This window comes from Poecilia latipinna, unplaced genomic scaffold, assembly GCF_001443285.1.
Source record: "Poecilia latipinna isolate Pla-1442-1.1 unplaced genomic scaffold, P_latipinna-1.0 Scaffold1153, whole genome shotgun sequence".
Lineage (NCBI taxonomy): Eukaryota > Metazoa > Chordata > Actinopteri > Cyprinodontiformes > Poeciliidae > Poecilia > Poecilia latipinna.
This window is the reverse complement of record NW_015113769.1, coordinates 113,566-132,488: the sequence shown is the minus strand read 5'-3', so window position 1 is coordinate 132,488 and position 18,923 is coordinate 113,566. Positions and strand designations below refer to the sequence as shown.

The 18,923-nt window shown below is 38.0% G+C and overlaps 2 protein-coding genes across 2 annotated transcripts; one reads left to right on the top strand and one right to left on the bottom strand.

The window, feature by feature from the left end:
- Positions 1 to 473: 473 nt before the first annotated feature.
- Positions 474 to 12,366, top strand: ctso (cathepsin O). Its single transcript, XM_015053006.1, has 8 exons — positions 474 to 738; positions 2,156 to 2,261; positions 2,482 to 2,606; positions 5,774 to 5,941; positions 6,055 to 6,176; positions 10,389 to 10,552; positions 11,910 to 12,002; positions 12,106 to 12,366. The coding sequence occupies exons 1-8, from the start codon at positions 568 to 570 to the stop codon at positions 12,138 to 12,140; spliced, it is 984 nt and encodes a 327-aa protein (XP_014908492.1). The 5' UTR covers positions 474 to 567; the 3' UTR covers positions 12,141 to 12,366.
- A 578-nt stretch (positions 12,367 to 12,944) lies between these two features.
- tdo2a (tryptophan 2,3-dioxygenase a) lies at positions 12,945 to 17,325 on the bottom strand. The gene is made up of 12 exons (XM_015053005.1): positions 17,216 to 17,325; positions 16,994 to 17,093; positions 16,799 to 16,889; positions 16,577 to 16,647; positions 16,184 to 16,311; positions 15,906 to 16,092; positions 15,670 to 15,777; positions 15,445 to 15,556; positions 15,224 to 15,281; positions 14,601 to 14,680; positions 13,628 to 13,718; positions 12,945 to 13,426 (listed from the first exon to the last, which is right to left on the bottom strand). The coding sequence occupies exons 1-12, from the start codon at positions 17,248 to 17,250 to the stop codon at positions 13,273 to 13,275; spliced, it is 1,215 nt and encodes a 404-aa protein (XP_014908491.1). The 5' UTR covers positions 17,251 to 17,325; the 3' UTR covers positions 12,945 to 13,272.
- Positions 17,326 to 18,923: the final 1,598 nt, after the last annotated feature.

Sequence of the window (18,923 nt, the reverse complement as noted above, 5' to 3'; positions counted from 1 at the left end):
CAGCTCAACATTCTCAGATACAAAGAAATGTGCAAATGACTATTAAATATGAGAGAAATATACATACTTAAGTTAAAATATATTTGTTGCATTAGTTTCAGTTAGTCTTACTACTTTACTATATTTAATACTTATTTACTTTTTTATAACAGTTATTTGAATCAAATGTAGACTGGAGTTTGTGTTTGTCTCTGTTATTACACTTATCCATCATCAGTTCTTGGAATATCACCATTTCACAACAATTCTGTTCTCTCATCCTGTCAGACATGTTTGTTTTTATCTGTAAATCACCCTCTGGCAAATAAAAACTGCTAGACTACATTATAAGGTCTGATTGGTTGATTCTGAAAGAAGTGATAATGGATTTAGTTTGAATTAATATCATCATATTTAACAGGTTGTTTCTACACAAGTTCTCTGAAGCGAAATTGTCAGCGTTTCCCTGGAAACGCCTCTGTAGTTCTGCGCGTGCGCACAGCGTGACCGAACACCTTTTCCGCGAACATTAAACGGCCTTTCTTCCTGTGTTTACCTCTCCGTGTTCAGCTGTTGTTTCTTCGTCTAATGGCGGTTTTTCAAATGTTTTCGGTTATTTTAGTCACTGCTGTTTGTTTTGGTGTAAGTGTTGCCAATTTAAATGGGTCTGGGATTGATTTCGACTCGTTCAGGAAGAAGTTTCACCGTTTGTATGAAGTCAACAGTGAGGAATTTAGCCGTCGTCAAATCAATTTTCAGGTAAGAGATTGGTGATGATGAGGAGAGATAGAGAGAATGTTTTTTTACGGGTCTTTGTCCTGTTTTAATTGGAGACTGTTCCAAACTAAGCGTGCAACTGTGTGAAAGCTTAACAAACGGTTGTCTGGTTTCTGTTTAGGAAAAATGTAAACTGAAACGTAAAGTTTTAAAAATAGCAGCACAGATGGATGGATGGATTTGAAGTCACGGTTCAAATTATTTAGTGTCCTGCTAAAGTATTCATACCTCTTTGAATTTACAGCCACAAGTTTTTTATTAGACGTTTATGTGACAAAGCAAAACAATGTCCATAACTGGAAGTGGAACCGTATTCACAATTTTAATATTGTGAAAATAAAAATCTATAGTTATATTTATGTATATTAGACTATTGCGTCCTCTAACACAGGGGTCAGCAATCTTTGCAACTAAAAGAGCCACTTTCTCCTAAATACCAAACCCACAGAAAAAGATGTTTAAAATGTGTCCAAAAATTATTAGTATTATTTTTAAAGGAAGTTAAATTAAATTTTTTTGTTATATGACAAAGTTAATCGAAGTTTCACTGAGGGAAAAAATCATTTATTTTCAGCAGAGTAAACCCTTTAAATAAACATGTTAAAAAAATGAAGTTAAAATATAAAACGCGTAGTGTGACGCTTTATAGGATTTATAGCACGCTTTACTAGATTTTTTTTGTGCTCCGTCACAAAAAATCCTAATGAAAAACATTAAAGTTTCCAGTTGCAGCAAAATGTGAAACAGCTTGTGAGCTATTTTAAAATCCTTGTACCGTTTGTTCCCTGTGTTCTAGATATTCGTTAGAAGAACTGCTAAACCCACCCTTATACTCTTATAATTAATGACTTGTTTGGTTTTGTAAGAACCACAGTAGAGGGGCCAAAGAGCCTTGTGGCTCTGGAGCCACATTGCAGACCTCTTATTTGTTTTGCTCTGTCACAAAAAATCCTAATGAAAAACATTCAAGTTTCCAGTTGTAACAAAATGTGAAAAAGGTTGTGAGAGAAGCTTTGCAAGACATTACTGATGTTTAACCATCTTATAATCTAATGTAGACATAGACAGAGTTTATTGTCATTCAGTTGTACAAATTTTAATGTAACAATTTTTATGTAATTTTAATGTAACACAATGCAAATATTTTAAAATATATGGAAAATGAATAATATTGTTTTGATTGTTATCATGCACAGTTTTACTCCACATCCATTGTTTTCCTTTTTAATCTAATGATAACATTAAAAATTTTGAATTAATTTTTTTTTGCATTTTTCTGTTTTTCCCCTTGTTGTTGCTCTTTTTCCCTCTAATTTTTTTATTCCTAGAAAATATTCCAATGTTGCTTTCTTAGTTGGTTAAACATCATCCAGTATTTGTGTTATGTGTGTTTTTACAGAATGCTGCAGTGCGACATCTATACCTGAACTCATTTTCTGGGCAGACACAGTCTGCTACATATGGCATTAACCAGTTCTCTGACCTTTCACAGATTGAATTTAAGGGTGAGAGGAAAATTCCTTGTGGATTTAAAGCTTGCAGATTTGAATTAGTTGCATGTACTGAGTGTTTGTAAACTAGCAAGTTAAGACATGGTGAATATCTTTTATCAAATCACTTCTTCTAAATGTGTTTAGTCCTGTTCTCTGGCTCTAGAGGAAAGAGCCGTTGTTAAAGTGGATCTTTGTATCCAGGATTGACTTTGGACTGGATCTTTATTTGCAGATGTTTACCTTCGAGCAGAAAGCAGCAGTGCTCCTGGCTTCGTTGGATCGACCAGAGCGGGGCTCCCGGCCAAATTTGACTGGAGGGATAAGGGAGTGGTGGCACCGGTCCAGAACCAATTAGCGGTAAGGTTAATACAGACAGATGATGGATATACTGGATGGCTGTTACACTCAAATTACTGTCAGCAGAAATAAACAACATGGATTAGCTCATCACATTAAAATTTGCTAATGGGGATCCTTTGGTCATAACAAAATAATAATCACATCACTTATTTGCACCTTTCAGGAGACTGGAGCAGAGGTTTACAGGATAATGACACTAGACATACAGCCTGAGCTGCAATAAAATGTTTTAGTTTCACATATATTTATGTGCTAGAATGACCTAGTCAAAGTCTGTACCTGGATAATTGCTGTTCAGAAAATCTCCATCCGGTTTCACTGAACTTGAGCTGTTATGTAAGAAGAATGGGCAAATATTTTAGTTTGAACTTGCAAAGCTGGTAGAGATGAACCACAAATGACCTGAAGCTGACATGAAAGGTGGGGGCTGAATACAAATGCATGCCACACCTTTCAGATTTTGTTAAGAAGATTAGAAAACTTTGACTTATCTTTTTTCTTTGTCACAATGATGCATAGCTTTGTGTTTGTCACTTCAGATCTCAATAAAGTTAGCTGGAGTTTTTTGTTTTCAACTTGAAAAAATGTGAATTCATTAAAGTGAAATTAAAATATTTACAAATCACTTACCTTTGCAACGTCTTTGTTTGCACATGAGGAAAAGTTTGATCTTTTAAACGAGACTAATGTAATAATACACGTGCTGTAATTGAATGTTGTTTAATTATATTATTTGGTTTTATGATTCGATTTTTCAAACAGATGGTAATAACTTCTTCAGTTAACCTGGTTAATGTGGGTGGAGTGAAAGGATTTCAGTCAGTACTGGCATAAAAACCAAGGTTGACCTTACTGAAAGCCGCCACCTGCCACATTCCTGCAGCTTCTCCACATTTCAGCAGCTGCTGCGCTCTCCTCAGCTCACAGTAAACGTTAGTGGCAACAGAGTTCAGCTCAGGGCTTTAGTGGAAAATTTAATTTGAGATTTTAGCTGCCATTTCGTTTTAAATGGAAAGCATAAGTTTGAATGTTTATCATAAAATATATCTTTTACCACGTTGCAGTTTGAAATGAAATTACGGTGCGAGAGGTTCACACATTTAGTTTCGACAATCTGGCTTCAGTTCGTCACCTCACCATCTGCCTCACCAGCTCCTCCTGTCTCCAAAATGCAGATATATACGCCAGGTTAGTGGTGCCGTACAGGTGCACGCATTCTCGCTTATCAAGTCTGTGTTTTTGCTTCATGTGAGAAACAGGGTTGGTATTTTTCAGCCCTGGATTTGTGCATCTACTTCAATATCAGGAGGGACAACTAATCATTCTTCACATATCTGATTTACAGCTACTTATAATGTTTCCCAGTTACACAGTAAGGATGATGAGAGAAGGCTGCCGTTTGCTTTGATCGTTATGAGGAAGGCATCACTCTAAGTACAGTAATGCAGTTCAAAATCCTGAGTTCCACTTACTCTTTAATTATTTTGGTAATTGTATAAATAACTGCCAAGTATTTAAACTCTTTAAATGAATGCATGTTGGAAACCTTCACATTTTCACACCCAAATCACCTTCCCCTCATCTTGGATATATTTAGAAGTCTCAAACTAAGATTTACGACGAGTCCACAGAGAGTTCTCCGTTCTGCAAATCAATTTTAGTCTTGGAGAGTTCAGCTGAAGGTCAAACATTCATCTGAAGTAGTAATGGACAGAATACATATTTGAGTGGCGGGGGAGTTCAATCGTTAAGGAAAAGCAATGAAACGATGACAAACCAAGCCTTTGAGACTTCAGCTCAACGAGCAGAAGGGACCTGGGCTCCAAAAGAACCAGGCTTAGTGAAATGGAGCTGTTGCATGTCCTTTATGAAGGTTCACTCTTTGCTCTTTTTGTCCTTTATCTCTTTAGTAAGTCAATTTGCTGCGGGGGATGATATTTTCACTCTAAAGCACTTCTCCTAAGGGAGGGACGTAACCTATACAGGAGAATGCTGCATGATAACATGGTGTATATTTCATCCTTTTGAGTACAGGGAAAGTTTAGTGCTCCTGGGAGAGTCTGTAAACGACCCGAGTCTCCACACTCACCTACCTCAGCTCTCTTGCAGTTTATCTGCCCACATTTCTTATTGTCTGGCTTGTCTGTGGTCCTTCCTGGGCTGGGTTCCCACACAAGATTAATGGATAGGCAGAAGATGAAACACGATACCATGCACACAGACACCAAATATCAAGTCAATTACATCAGATAAACTCTTCTCGACTCAAAGTTTCCTTGTCTTGATTTCTCATTTATAGCTTCGGTGCAATTCAGTGCTCACAGATGGCTTTAATATTTTGTATGCTTGGTGCATACTTATCTCCAGTCCAGGCAATCAGGATTGAATTTAGTTTCTGTATTGATTTTAAGCCATAGAACCACTTTAATAAAAAAAAAATAAATAAATAAATAAAAAAGTGTTTCAGACAGCAAACGGTTCATAATATTTATGAGAATTTCTGCTGAGGGAGTGAACATGATGTAGTGATCTCCATGCAGTGTGAAGAATAAAATTTGTTAAAATATTAAAGAGGGGAAGGAAAAAAAATCTCTATTTCCCCGCATAATAAGGTATTGCATGCTCTGAATGAAATGGCTACTAGTTTCTGGGAGGGAATGAAATCAACTTCTATCCATTTTTATTACAAGAATTACTTTATGCTTTATGAATATTAGAAATGATCGGCTCTCTAAAGCTTGAGTAACAGCTGGCTCTATGTATTTCTTCATCATGTCTCTAATAGATGAGAGTGGAGTTTATTCATTTAAATTTTCCCCAAGAATTTAGTTATAAAGTGTTTCTGTCAGTAGGTGGCAGCAGAAAGCAATTAGTCACAGTTAATTTGGTTTAGTCGTCTCATCCATCTTTATCATGCAATATAGCAAAAGAATTAGATTTGAAAATGTATTAATGTTAATTTATTGTAATTTAACAAATTTTTTTCTGCTACAAACAGATTCAGTTTTTATCTGAAGTCGGAGCCTTTATATGTGTGGGACTGATTTTTGCACAAAGGCATCACCCACCTCTACAAACCCATGGAAAATAAATGCTATCAGACTAAATGTTTCATTGGCAATATTTTGCTCCTTACCTTATTTCACTGTTTCCTTGTTTTGTAGTGTGGGAGTTGCTGGGCGTTTAGCACAGTCGGTGCTATACAGGCCGTTCATGCTATGGGAGGCTCTCAGCTGGAGCAGCTCAGTGTGCAGCAAGTTGTAGACTGCTCCTATAAAAATGAGGGCTGCAGTGGAGGCTCGCCCTCCCACGCTCTCGCTTGGTTAAAACAGGTGAGGTTTACACTGCGTTACAACTTGAACCAGAAATGACTACTAACATGTCCCTTAAATTCAGTAATTTATCTGCTTTTATGGCTCAAACTGACTTGTTCTTTATAATGTAGACCAGAGTGAAGCTGGTGAGTCACTCAGACTATCCATACAAGGCCAAAACCGGAATATGCCATTTTTTCTCCCCATCACATGAGGGTGTTACTGTGAGGAACTTTTCCCTGCATAGCTTCAGGTAAGAGACAAATGTTTTAAAGCACAATGAGCAGCTGAAACCACATATGGGATTTAAAATCACTCATTACTGTTTATCTGACATTAATCCAACCAGTCAGGATTACTAATTTATTAAATTACTGTGCCTTTAATTAATTTGGTAAAGCCATTTTGATGCATTTTAAGGCATCCTTCTCATACACACTGTTTTCTTTGGTGACATTATAAAAAAAAATCTAAAGATATCAGTGAAGACATTAGGAAGAGAATTGTGTAACTCCTGACGCTGGAATCCACAGTGACGGTTCCATACGGACCTGGGCAGAAAGGCCACTCACTACGAACAAGCCATTATTTCCAAAGCAGCATAAAAAAAAAAAATCACATTTCTGTTTATTTATTTAGTTTATTATCCAATTGGTCTTAAACCAAAGTGTTTGGTTGGACTAATCAATGTTACATTTGGAGGAAAAAGAGTGAGCTTACAGACTCAAGAACACCATCCAAACTGAAGTAAGTACGAGTTTGGCAGCATCATGCTACGGGGCTGTTTTTTTTTTTTCTTTTCTTTTTTTTTGTTGCAGGAAGGTCTTGTGGACTTTACATAATATCTACGTTCATGGGGCAGGAGCTTGTGTGGAAATATTGAAGCAACGTTTCATGATATGAGCTATGAAGTTAAAGTTGGGGCTCATATTTACCTTCCAAATAGACAATGGCCTTCAGCATCCAGCCAAAGTGGTTACAAGGGGGCTAAAGACGACAATGTTTTGGTGTGGCCATAAATGGGTCCAAATTACAACAAACTATTGTGGAAAGTTTGTGGAAGGATATCCAAGTCATAAAGTATAAATTCTACAAATCACTGAGGAAATGTATGTAAACAACCTTTGGGAAAAAGTAATTAAAACAATAACAGATTTTCTGGCATTTAGCAACTGAAAATAATTCTGGTAATCCTCACTGACCTTAAAAAGTAAAAGTTTAGTCTGATTTAGTATCTGCATGCACATATTTGATTTTAGTTATATATAATAAAAGCTAAAAAATAATGTAATTATGAATTTTAACTTGGTCATTAAAGAGGAACAAGTACAGAGGGCAGAGGGTGTAGGATTTGTCCTGTCCAATCACAGACCACCATGATCAGTCAGTCAACACAGGTTCTGATAGCTCAGTAGCACAAAGGTGTTTCTGTCTGAGTCGGCTGTTATGACCAATGACAGGCAAAATATTTTATTTGATTTTACTCATGTTGGGAAGATGGTTTTAATTGAGCTTTTAAGTTTTATATGTCGTCCATTTTCTTTTGCACTTCTTCCTTCAACCGTAAGACTCTAAACTCTAAATATGATTTTTAAAACATCACATATGCTGACAGATCATTTTCACTCACAGTGCCTGTTTGAGCTCAATGTTTAAAGAGATGTTGATGCCACTCTTTGATAAAATATGCAAAGCTATAGATGTATACTGTAAAACCAGACACAGAAGGCTGTAGGCATAATTGGATGCTTTTTCAGTTACTGTTTACTTTTAAGGATCCTTCAAAAGGAAATTCAATGAAAAAGCAACAATAATAAGAACCAGTCAGCCTGGTAATAAATCTGCTAGTTGTAATCATCTCACGTGCAAAGGAGACGCATAAATCACTTGCCAGGGAAATGGGAGGATGAGTGATGACCGTGGCCAAATGCCCACTGGTTTGTGTTGCCACCAGCTGGCCTGGACTGTCATCCAGGCAAAGAGTCTTATAAGCCTCTGCTTAGCAGAACACAGCAATTGGCAGCTGAAAAAGGGAGAGTTCAAGTGTTTCACTTGAGAGCAGATTTGCGCTTATACTGCAGGACCCTGGATCTCCATCAGATGGACGTGTTCACCTCGCATCTGTGTTCAGAAAGCAAAATGATTCAAGAAAAACTAACATATTCTGAAAATGTGTGAGCTCGCTGTGAAAAAATAAAAGGAATAAACATCAGAAACATGAAAGTTGTTCCGCTTTTCAAAAGGTGTGTTCTGTTAGATGTCAGAGAAATCTTTCTGCCTCGAGTCCGAGCCGTAAAAACCAGCATGAGCACAGAGACTGACGACATCGTGAAGCAACGCTCCAACTTTCCAGAATTTGTATCGATCTGTTCATAGTTCTGAGTGAAGTTTGCTGTGATGTTTATCAACAGCCATGTTTGTCCAAGGAGGTCAGGATGAGCAGGACTCACAGGCAGCTGGTGATGTCCAGACTTTCTCTGGCTACAAATGCAATAAACCTGCACTGGTTCTCAAAAAATGTGCTCTGCTCAGATGAGACCAAAACTGAGCTTTTGGGGGGTTTAAGTGCTTTGTGCTGCAAAAACTCGAGCTCTGAATACAAAGGCATGCCACATTTTTCAGATCTGTATTTTGAAACATTTTGTAAACCATGTATAATTTCCCTTCTGCTCTATGATTATACCCCACTTGGTGTTGGTCTGTCACTCACATAAAAACATAATAAAACATGTTAAAGTTGGTGGTTTTTAACGTGACATGAGAACGTTCAAGCGGTTTATTTATACAGCACTTCTCCACGGCTCTGTAAAAGCCTGCCTAATAAAATAACTAAAAATATTTACAGATCTCAGGCTGAGAGAAGATTAAGGGAAACCAAGGTCATAATTTTCAGTAATAATTGAACTTCAGGTTCTTAAATAATAGCAGAAAATCCTTCTGAGCCCCAGTGGAATCAGAGTACTTTAAATCAAACTCAAGCAGGGCAGAGCTGCCGCTTTCTGCTGCTATCATAGACCTTCATTAAATCTCACGTTTAGCCAGTGACTTATTTTCTAACAAAACAAAAGAGATGATTGTAGATTTCAGGAGAAACTGGGGTAGATCAAACACTATTTCCCTAACAGGAGAGGAAGTGGGGATGATGGAGGAGCATAAATACCTCTGTGTTCACCTGGACACGGACTAAGCTAGAGACGTAAATGAAATGATCACAGCCATTTCACTAAGTTTGAAGAAACTTGAATAGAATGAGTTACTTTGACATTTAAGTTTCCTCTGGGATTAATGAAGGATTTTTGTGAGAGAGGGTTGAAAAACGTTTAAGGTGAAAAATTAAAGTCTAAAGGAACTGATTTATATTTTAATTTAGTAGTTTGGACAGCAATTCTCTAAATGTTTCTTATTCATATTTCAGATCCCTACCTGGTTTGTAGTTAAAGCAAGTTGGTAATGTTTCATAGGTATTGTTTTTTGTTAAATAAGAGCGTACAGTGAAAGTGTATTGTGACCTTATAACACCTGACAGTCAGTTAAACAACTAAAACATTGGAATTGACAGGTGAGGCTTTTTAAAGATTGATGATCGACTAGAAAACTGCAATCAGTGCACTTAGGTCATTTGGCAATTTTCTACATTGAAGGAAGTTTACAGCTCATTATTCTCATTTTTAAAGTAAGTGTGAGAGTCGAATATGCTAACATTTTTGTTTTGAATTCATTCTTATTTTCTTTGCTAATCCCATTTGTTGATTGTTTTTATAGATGACTCCAAATTTATCTTTGTCAATAAAACTTCCTCTGAATTTTCCACAAACGCAGCCTGGCCTTGTTAAGCACAACTTAAAGCAAAGATGATCGTAGTAAATGCCAATGTCACGCTACCACTTGAATTACTCGTTTTACCCTTTTCAACAATTCTCTGATCCAGCATGAAAATGTGTCTTTGACCTGCCTCCTGTCTTCAGGAGTGGGACGTCTCTGCTAGTAGTTGTCTCATCAGGAGGCCAGATCTTTGCTGCAGCACAGCGAAACACAAACACCATGACAAAGTCAAAGTGGCTTTTCAGAATAGTTCATCACATAGAAAGAGGCCCTATGGACGACACGTAATGAGCCTGGCAGCGGAGGGCATCACAGATTCCCCCAGTGGGAATCGTCTGGCGGGATGACAGGAAGGGGCAACAGAAGGGGGCCTGCATATGCTCAATGTAGAAGAAAAGAGAATATATGTCATATTTGTTCAAAAGCAGATGTACTAATGAGAAATATGGATAGTAGATCAACTTTAATGGTGAGAAGATGGCAGAAGCATGTCCATCTTTCAGATGTTTGAAGAATCTTTAAAGCTTTCAGCACATGTCCATGTTCAGCTCTCTGACTTTCTCATGTTCTTCAAATAACAAGTTAATCAAAAGGCCAAAGAAGCCACCCATAGAGAATATGCTTCTGTCATTTTCTTCCACAGTGGTCAAGAGGAGGCGATGATGGGTCAGCTGGTGCAGTTTGGTCCTTTGGCTGCCATCGTGGATGCTGTCAGTTGGCAGGATTACCTGGGAGGCATTATCCAGCACCACTGCTCCAGCCAGTGGTCCAACCATGCTGTCCTGGTTGTTGGATACGACACGACTGGTACAAACTCCTGCACCACAGCTATGTGGCTCTGTATTCTGCTTTAGATAATGTGGGCTGTAAAAGTAATTTACACAAATTAGTGCTATGGGAGAACAACAAGAGGCCCATTATGTTACTAAGGGGAATATATTATTCAGAGATCGTGGAACTAAGATACGAGGATTTTAGTTCCTTGCATTTCTTTCCTCATGTTTGAAAATAAAGGGGATGCTAAGTTTACTCTTTTATTCCAGACCAAATTTTTACACAGAATTTTCCATCACTTAATTTGTTAGATTCTCTTCCAGTCTGTTGAAATGATCAACATCAGGTTAAAGAAAATGGAGTATGAAACCAATATTTGTTTTTCCAGATCTCATCCAGTTGCACTATTCCTCTAATCAGTTGATGAATTTACAGCTAAAACTGGAAATGTACCAAAAAGAAAGACTTACACCTTTCTTTTCTCACTGTCTGAAGTGAAATCAGACCAAACTTCTCTTGTTTTAGGTCATTTACAACCAACTAAATTATTACAATTTGCTAAAGGCCAAAAATGAGATAAAACAGTTTGTCAGATTTATTTATCAGTGTCATTAAAATAAGAAGTTTACATACTGTCCTTAGTATTTGGTGGAATTACCTTTGAACTCTATGACGGGTCAGATGTTTTGGGTTTACTTGTATGGAGTCATTGTCCATTGGGAAGACCCATTTGGACCCAACCTTTAACTTCCCGGCTGATGTCTTTAGATGTTGTGTCAATATTTTTTACGTAATGTTCTTTCCTCATTATGGCATCTATTTTACAAAGTGCATCAGTTCCACCTGCAGCAAAGCAGCTGCACAACATGATGCTGCCACCGCCTTTCTTCACAGTTAGGATGGTGCAGGCGTCCCAGTCGGCTAGTTACGGTTCTCTTTGTGTTTTGTTTCCTCCTTTCTGAGTGGCTTTCCAGCCCAGTTCACTACAGGACCTGTTTCACCGTCTTCAACAGTGTCTTCACAAGATCTGTGACTTTTAAAGAGTCAGTAATCATTCTGTAATCATTCTGTATGTAAACTTCTGGTTTTGAAGACATTAATAAATAAATCTGATATTCTTTCATTATTGTGGCTTTGGGCAAATCGAAATAGTTTTGGTAATTCTGACTTGCCTAAAAAAAGAACAGTTTGAGTTTTCTTTAACTGTAGCTATTTACCCTCATATTAAATTCCTAACAGAGTCGACCCCCAACTGATTTTCATATTTCTCAGCTTGAATAATTTAACATAGTCTTATTTATGGTGTATTGTAGAAAGAAAACAGTATTTATGTAAAGGCGTAAACACAAACAACCTATGAAGCTGATGAAATGCATGTTCTGTTTCCTAGGACAAATACCTTACTGGATTGTACAGAACTCCTGGGGAACGACATGGGGAGATCAGGGTTACGTTTATGTAAAAATCGGTAGCAACATCTGTGGTGAGTTCATCTCCTTCATCTTTTTGCGTATTTTGATGCATTAATGCAGTCTGTTGTTCTCCTAAAGTGTTAATCATGCTTTTCTTTTTGGGTTTCTTCCCAGGTATCGCAGATTCTGTGGCAGCTGTTTTTCTTTGATGACAGTTTATATTTGAGTCAGATGGGTTTGTGTGAGTCACTGCATGCGGCTGCTTCCCGTTGCCAAAATGAAATAAGTCATCTGCTCGTCTTCAGTGTCACTGTGGATAATGCTTTTATTGAAATGTAGCCATCTTGTGTCACAAAAACAAATAAATCTCCTCGTATGTTTGCAACTGTTGGATTATAACAACAAACTGCGACACAATAAAAGTATTTTCACTATGCAAAGTACATCCATCTTATTAAATACAAAACATGTATTAGAACTCATAATTCTGCTATACAAATATATAATGAATTGGTAGATAAATACATTACAAAATTATGCAGAGTACTATACAAAACATCTGAAAGAGCTACATCATTAGGATTACGTAATAATTCATGGCTTCTCTTTGATATCATATTTAAGCTTTAGACATTGACATTTTTATGCTTGAGATTTCATCTTATTTACACTTTGTTTCACTGAAGGTGCATTTTGGTTTGTCTGAAGCGGCCCACTGTGACATGCTGACATGAAAGGCGTTCTGTAAAACCCGGCAGCGTTGTCCCTCCGCGCAAGGTTTGATCATTCCACCCACTGATCCGCTTGCCTCCAGGTCAGCTCTTCTTCATTTACATAACAGTTACTGAAGGAACATCTGAGCAGGTCTTATCAAGGAGCCGTCTGCCGCACTGCGACTCCGAGACAAGATTAAAGTAAAATAGCATGATTCGGTATCGTGAAACATTTAATGTCAGACATTATGTCACAAGCTCTACGACTCGTTTTATTTTTATTTTTGTGGTTTATTTTTACCACGTGCTAAAGCTTAATATTTACAAGCCTAACTTCACATTTCAATCTTATATTTATACATTCAGTGAGTCACCCTTACATCCTTTTAACTTGGTATAAAACAATAAAGTTCATCATTTTACTTACTTACATGAAGTTTACTACAATGTTTATTGGTCTTGAGAAAAGTAAAGTTGAATCAACTTTAAGTCAGAGTGATGCTCTGACTCATGCATATGTTGGCCCAACACAGGAGCTGCCCTACACCTACACACTTGGCAAATAAGCCCCCGGCTGTGATCTCTGTCACAGCGAAGGGAAGCCATAACAGACGGCTGAGATGAACTCCTAGTCCGAGTCCTCGCTGCTGCAGTAGGAGCTGTCGCAGCACTCGGCCATGTACAGGAAGGTGTGAACGTTGGGGTTCAGTTTGGGCACCCAGTGACGAGGCACCAGGAACGTTGCCAGGTTAAACAGATCCACAAACACTTTGTAGCGGTCACTAAAGAGAAAGAACATCATGTAGTTGTACGTTGGACACTACAGAAAAATGCTGCTGTTCTGAAAAGTCCAAACTTTCTGGAAAACAATATCCGAGAAATAGGTTATTCTTTGATGATTCTGTCCTTATCTAAATCATCTTGGATGGGCTCTGCAGAGCGATGTTTGCAGTCAGGAGACTGAAGTTAAAATTAAACAATACCTGACAGTGGATCTTAAGTAGTGGTAGCCTGATGAGCCCCCCGTGCCTGCTTTGCTGCCAATCATTCGATGTACTATGCACACATGGTTGTCTTGAAGGGAGAAAAAGAAAAAAAGTAAAAATCTTTGCTTTGACATCATTTATGCTGCCACTTCCAGTGCACTGTTGAAGTATTTATATCCCTTTAACTCTTTTACATTTTTTCATGTTAGGGTTTTATGTGATACATCAACACAAAGTGACACATAATTGAAAAGAATACATTGGGTCAAAAGTTAATTTACAACTAAAAGAAAACTGTGATCCATTTGCATTCAGCTCATTGATCAGGGGTATTTCTCTACCAGATTTACACAGATGGAGACTGAGATTTTGCCTCTTCTTTGCAAAACAGAAAACTACAACACACACCAATGCTTTCATGCTTAATTTTCAATCTCGCATGGAAGCCAAAAAATAGAATTTTAGACCCATCTGACCTGAACGCCACATGTTTGCTGTGCCTGCTGCAGAACTTGTGGCAAACTTCTCAAGGCTTTACTTCATATCTTTCTTCTTGAAACTAATACAATTTGGATTTGTTTTTACAGTACTCCCACCATTACCCAAAAAACCGAGATAAAATTACACACAAGTGGAATTTTCTAATTCTGTCGATTGCATTGAATTTTATTAAGGTAAATTTTTATTTTTTATTAAAATGAAGAGGGCTGAATATTAATGGAAACTATATTTAATTTTTTTGTAAAAAAAAAAAAAACACATTGAAAACCACATATCCTTTTCTTTTTTACCTCAGTATCATCCTCTTGTTGGAAGAAATGTTTTTTTTTACATTTCCAGGTTTATGGACATCTACTTTGAGTCACTTTTTAACGTCATGTGGTCCCTGTTCACCCAGTTCTGGCTTTATGCTAACTAAAACCTCTGTTGCTGACACGGTGTATGCAGAAAGTCCCATAGAAATACTTACATCTCCATTTTGTCATGAGGTTGTCCATGTCCATGAGGGATGTGAGCAGCTGGAAGGGAACCTGGAACCTCGGCTCTTCCCTGAAAGGTGAAGGAAGGTTTGATGTTTTAAACATCTCATGAAAATCCTTCTAAATTTTAATGGGAGTAAAATGAGAGCAGCTGTCTCCTGTGCACCACCAACAACCTCGGCAGTTTTGCACTAATTATCACTGTGCAGTTGCTGCCGGATGACTTTGTTAGCTCTGCTGAAGCCTTAATGAGCCTCATGTGACATCCTGTCCTTATCACATGTGTTACGTAGCTACGACACCTTTAAGAAAATCTGACAGACATGCTCAGACTGTTGAAGTTTCCTCAAGACCTCTTTACTAGTGCTGTAGGTGTCGCCTGGCTGACAGGGTTTCAGAACCGGGCTTGTGATATGGAAATGTTATGGGGAGGAATTAATGAGCACCCCTGCCTCTGGAACGTGCACTGAGATGTTCTTAAGTTAGTCCCTTTGGAGGTGCCAACACCTTCCAGATATAAAAAGTAATGTATGAAGTGTAGTAATACGGTGTAAATGCTCCAGTTTCACTAGAAAATTAAAGGTGGAGAAACACAAAGAAAAGCTTAACTTACCTGTAGAAGTAAATCATCAGAGCACCTTGCAAAGCCTTGTAAGACAGTCGCCTTTCCCCTTGTTAGCAGAAAAAAAAAAAAAAAAAAAAATTAAACAAAAAAAAAAAAAAAAAAATTGAAGCAACATAAATGTACTTTATTTGTGTTGCAAAAGTTCAAACTCAGTTTTGAGGAAGCGTTGAACACACAGAGCATCTCCAGCAGTCTGATTAAACGGCTACCTTTGCTGACCAGATGGTCATGACGCTTTTCATCGAACAGGGACGTGAAGTGCTCTCTCTGTTTGACAAGCTCAGCCATCAGCTTCTCTTTCTCCTCCGACTCTGGCATTTTCTACACAAATAAACAATGCCCGCAAACAAAAAATCCCCAAGTTCTGTCAATCATCCATGCACTCCGGGGCGAAGCTGGGAAAGTTTGTTCTGGGAGCTGAAGTTATTTCTTACCTCGATTTTCTTCTCCTCCGCATTCAGCCCGTCAAATATATTTATTTCAAGCCGTTCCCAGAAATTGAATCCATCCACTTCCAAGCCAGGCGTTCTCTCCAGCCACTCCTGAAAGAAAGGCCCAAAGGTTTTATGCCATTTGTTCCCTGCTCAGAGCAGGTCCAACCACACCGTTATGTGAATTAACGTGTGGCTCTAAATCAGGGGAATCAATGGCAAGAGGGACTTAGACGAACCTCAACCAGCTTCAGAAGCGTTGGCTCTTGTTCTGCGTCTAGAAGCGTCTCAGTATCATCCCCTCTAATGTAGTCCTTGTAATGCCGTCGGTTGTAAGGAACCCTCAGGTTGTCCTGCACCCCAATTTTGTTCTCCAGAAGTCGAAACTGAAGGCTTTCAAACCCAGAGGCGGAAATCAGGTACTTCCTGCAGACACAAGATCAAATAAACATCAACAAGCAATTCAAGACATAGCGCCTAAATGTATAGTTATTCATGAAGTTAGCAATGAGTTTACCTGAAGTCAAAGAAATCCAGCGCTGTCATTGTTTCCAGAACTGCGAATTGGTCAACCAGCAGTCTGAAGATCATTACAATCCGGTGAATCCGTGTGTTGACTTTGAGCATGTTGCGTTCATCTCTGACCTGAGGGAATAAAAAACGTATGACCTGACCAATAATGACCATACAGTCTCCAAAAACCTCCCAAGACAAAGAAGCTGTAGTAGTAATGAGACGTGTATCCGTTTTGGGGCAATTAGACTTTCTTGTTTTTATCTGAGCTCTAAATTTAAAGGTAACTTTAATTCAGGCAGAGACGCTGAGATCTGACTCTTATAAACAGTTTGAAACCTTAAACACTGAGGCTCTAAATCTGTCGGTACAAAATGTTCTTTTCTGTGTGCCTTACATGTCCGCTGATGAAGATCTCCCGCACCGAATCGATCTCAAAAAGAATCTGCTTGAACCACAGTTCATAGGCTGAAATAAAAATCAAAGGTTTAAACATCATAAATACATCTGCATCAGATTAGAGTTAAGATGCTCAGCTGTCAACAGTGAAGTAGGTCACCCTCTACAGGTAAATAATTTTCTGCTTGACTAAACACCAGTAAGACATATTGAACTGTACCTTGATGGGTGACGATGAAAAGATGCTCGTCATGGATTTTATTGCCCTGCAGTTCACTTTGCAACACTTGAGCTGTGGTTATTTTATCCAGCTGAGGTTTGGAATTGAGTAAAGCAAACAGCAGATAGTTGGTTTCTAAGTTTCTTCCTTAAAAACGTCCCAAAGATAAAATGTCAGTCTTCCTTGCTGTTTTACCTGCAGGTAGTCTCCATAGATGATTCTTCCTTTGCTGTCCTCTCCCCCTGCCTGCGAGGCATCCTGGCTTTCTTCAGTAGAAGGTTTATTTTTGAATAACCTGCAATATGAAAGAAGGCAGCCCTCAGTCATTTGGGTTTTTTTATCAACAGAAATGAAAAGGCCTGCATTTTACTGTGTATGTGAAAAAATAAATAAAAGTCTTTAATGTGATAAACATACAAATGTTTCTTCTCAAAGTACGGGCATCCACTCATGGTTTGTCCTAGTCTGTTGCAGCAGGGATGTGCTCCTCTTCGTTTTATAAAATTTACTAAAACGGTCTTCAACTCGGTCTGAGTTTTTAAAGATGTAACTCATCCAATCAATCACGAGGACGCAGTCACCATCCGACCCGCCTCTATTTGCCCCATGCTCTCTGTTTATCTTGAACTGTGGCTACAATCTGGACTTTGTGTTACCAAAAAAAGACAACAGTTCACAGTAGCTGATTTTTTTTTTATCATGAAATCAAAATAGATTATTTTTGCTGCTTGCTGAAAACATTTAGGTTTGACATAAAAAGCTGGACAGGAAATGAAGCTCACCTTCACTGCAGCTTACAGGAGAAAGTCATCTGCAGCAGAAGCCAACAGGTAGTTCTGATTTTTTCATTCTGTTTCTCTTTCTGCTCTCTTTTCCTTCCTCCTCAATGGAGATCAGTTGGACAGGTCTAAAACCTCCTGACTGTTTAACTCCATGGTTGTTCTGGTGAAGGAAAAACCACCTGTCATCTACAGAACCAGTAGAACGTATTGACCTCCCTCCACTTTTACATTTTTTACGTTAAAGACTTATTCTAGAACCAGTTTGTGTTAAGTTTTCTTTTAAAAAAAGATTAGACACAACATTTTTGATTGACATGTTCAAGATGTTTGTTAGTAACTCCACAGAAATGAGCGCTGCTTCCAGTCGGCCATCAGGCCTTAAATGTAGTGACCAGAAGCTTCTTATAGCTTCAGTTCAGTTGGTTCTGCTGGAGGTTTCTTCCTGTCAAAGGGTAGTTTTCCTCTCCACTGTTGCTATGTGTATACTTAGGATGAGGAATTAGTGCAAAGTCGATGAGTTTGCGAGTGTTTGTCTATTGTTGCTACATAACTACAGGATTAGTGCAAGTCACTGATTTGATGCAATCTGCTGAGTTTCCTTAGAAAGAAAACTAAATAATTTAAAAAATCTCAAGTGTGTCAAAGTGTCTCAAGCAATGTGTGTTGTGAATTGGCTCTATATAAATAAACAGAATTGAATTGTCCCTGAGTGACACTAGAGTGAACCTAAACATGGCTGACCAACCAATCTGACTCGGCTTGAAAGGTTCTGCAGAGAAGAAAGGAAAGGACAGGAGGAAAATACTCAAAACAGGTTTACCAAGTAAAGCAGGTATGTCTTCACTAGGCATGTGAAGATATACCTGAGATGATTTAAAGGTGTGATTGCAACCCAGCACACCTCGGCAATATGAGTTTAAGATATAATGAGATCATATGAGTGTAGAGAAAAAGATGCTAAAATCAGTAATGTAACAAAATCAGAAACATTGAAGGAGTGTGAACACTTTTGTTGCCGTTATATTTACATGTCTCTATAAAACAAGATGAGCACTTTTACACAAAATATCTTCCATTTTCTTTTCTAATCTTATGCAGACATTTCCATCATATTTTTAAAATGTCTTTACACTTTCACCAGAAACTATCAAACTACCAAAATTTGTTTTATATTCAGTCTCATTATGAACAGTTTTCTGATCATGATGACGGCAGTAGAAAAATGATAACCAGTGGTTGCTTTAAAAACGAAACATCAAACATCTTTAGAAACTGAAACCGAGTCCAGAATCATGAGCAACAATCCAATTACCAACTAAACCATCAACTGAAACATTTCCTTC

Excerpts from the sequence above, each read along its gene's own strand:
- ctso (XM_015053006.1), top strand. The coding sequence starts at position 568 with ATGGCGGTTTTTCAAATGTTTTCGGTTATTTTAGTCACTGCTGTTTGT. Across the intron at positions 2,607-5,773 it reads CGGTCCAGAACCAATTAGCG|TGTGGGAGTTGCTGGGCGTT; the intron begins GTAAGGTTAATA and ends CTTGTTTTGTAG. Across the intron at positions 12,003-12,105 it reads AATCGGTAGCAACATCTGTG|GTATCGCAGATTCTGTGGCA; the intron begins GTGAGTTCATCT and ends GTTTCTTCCCAG.
- tdo2a (XM_015053005.1), bottom strand. The coding sequence starts at position 17,250 with ATGAGTGGATGCCCGTACTTTGAGAAGAAACATTT. Across the intron at positions 16,648-16,798 it reads TTTCATCGTCACCCATCAAG|CCTATGAACTGTGGTTCAAG; the intron begins GTACAGTTCAAT and ends TTTTTATTTCAG. Across the intron at positions 14,681-15,223 it reads CTGATGATTTACTTCTACAG|GGAAGAGCCGAGGTTCCAGG; the intron begins GTAAGTTAAGCT and ends TTCACCTTTCAG.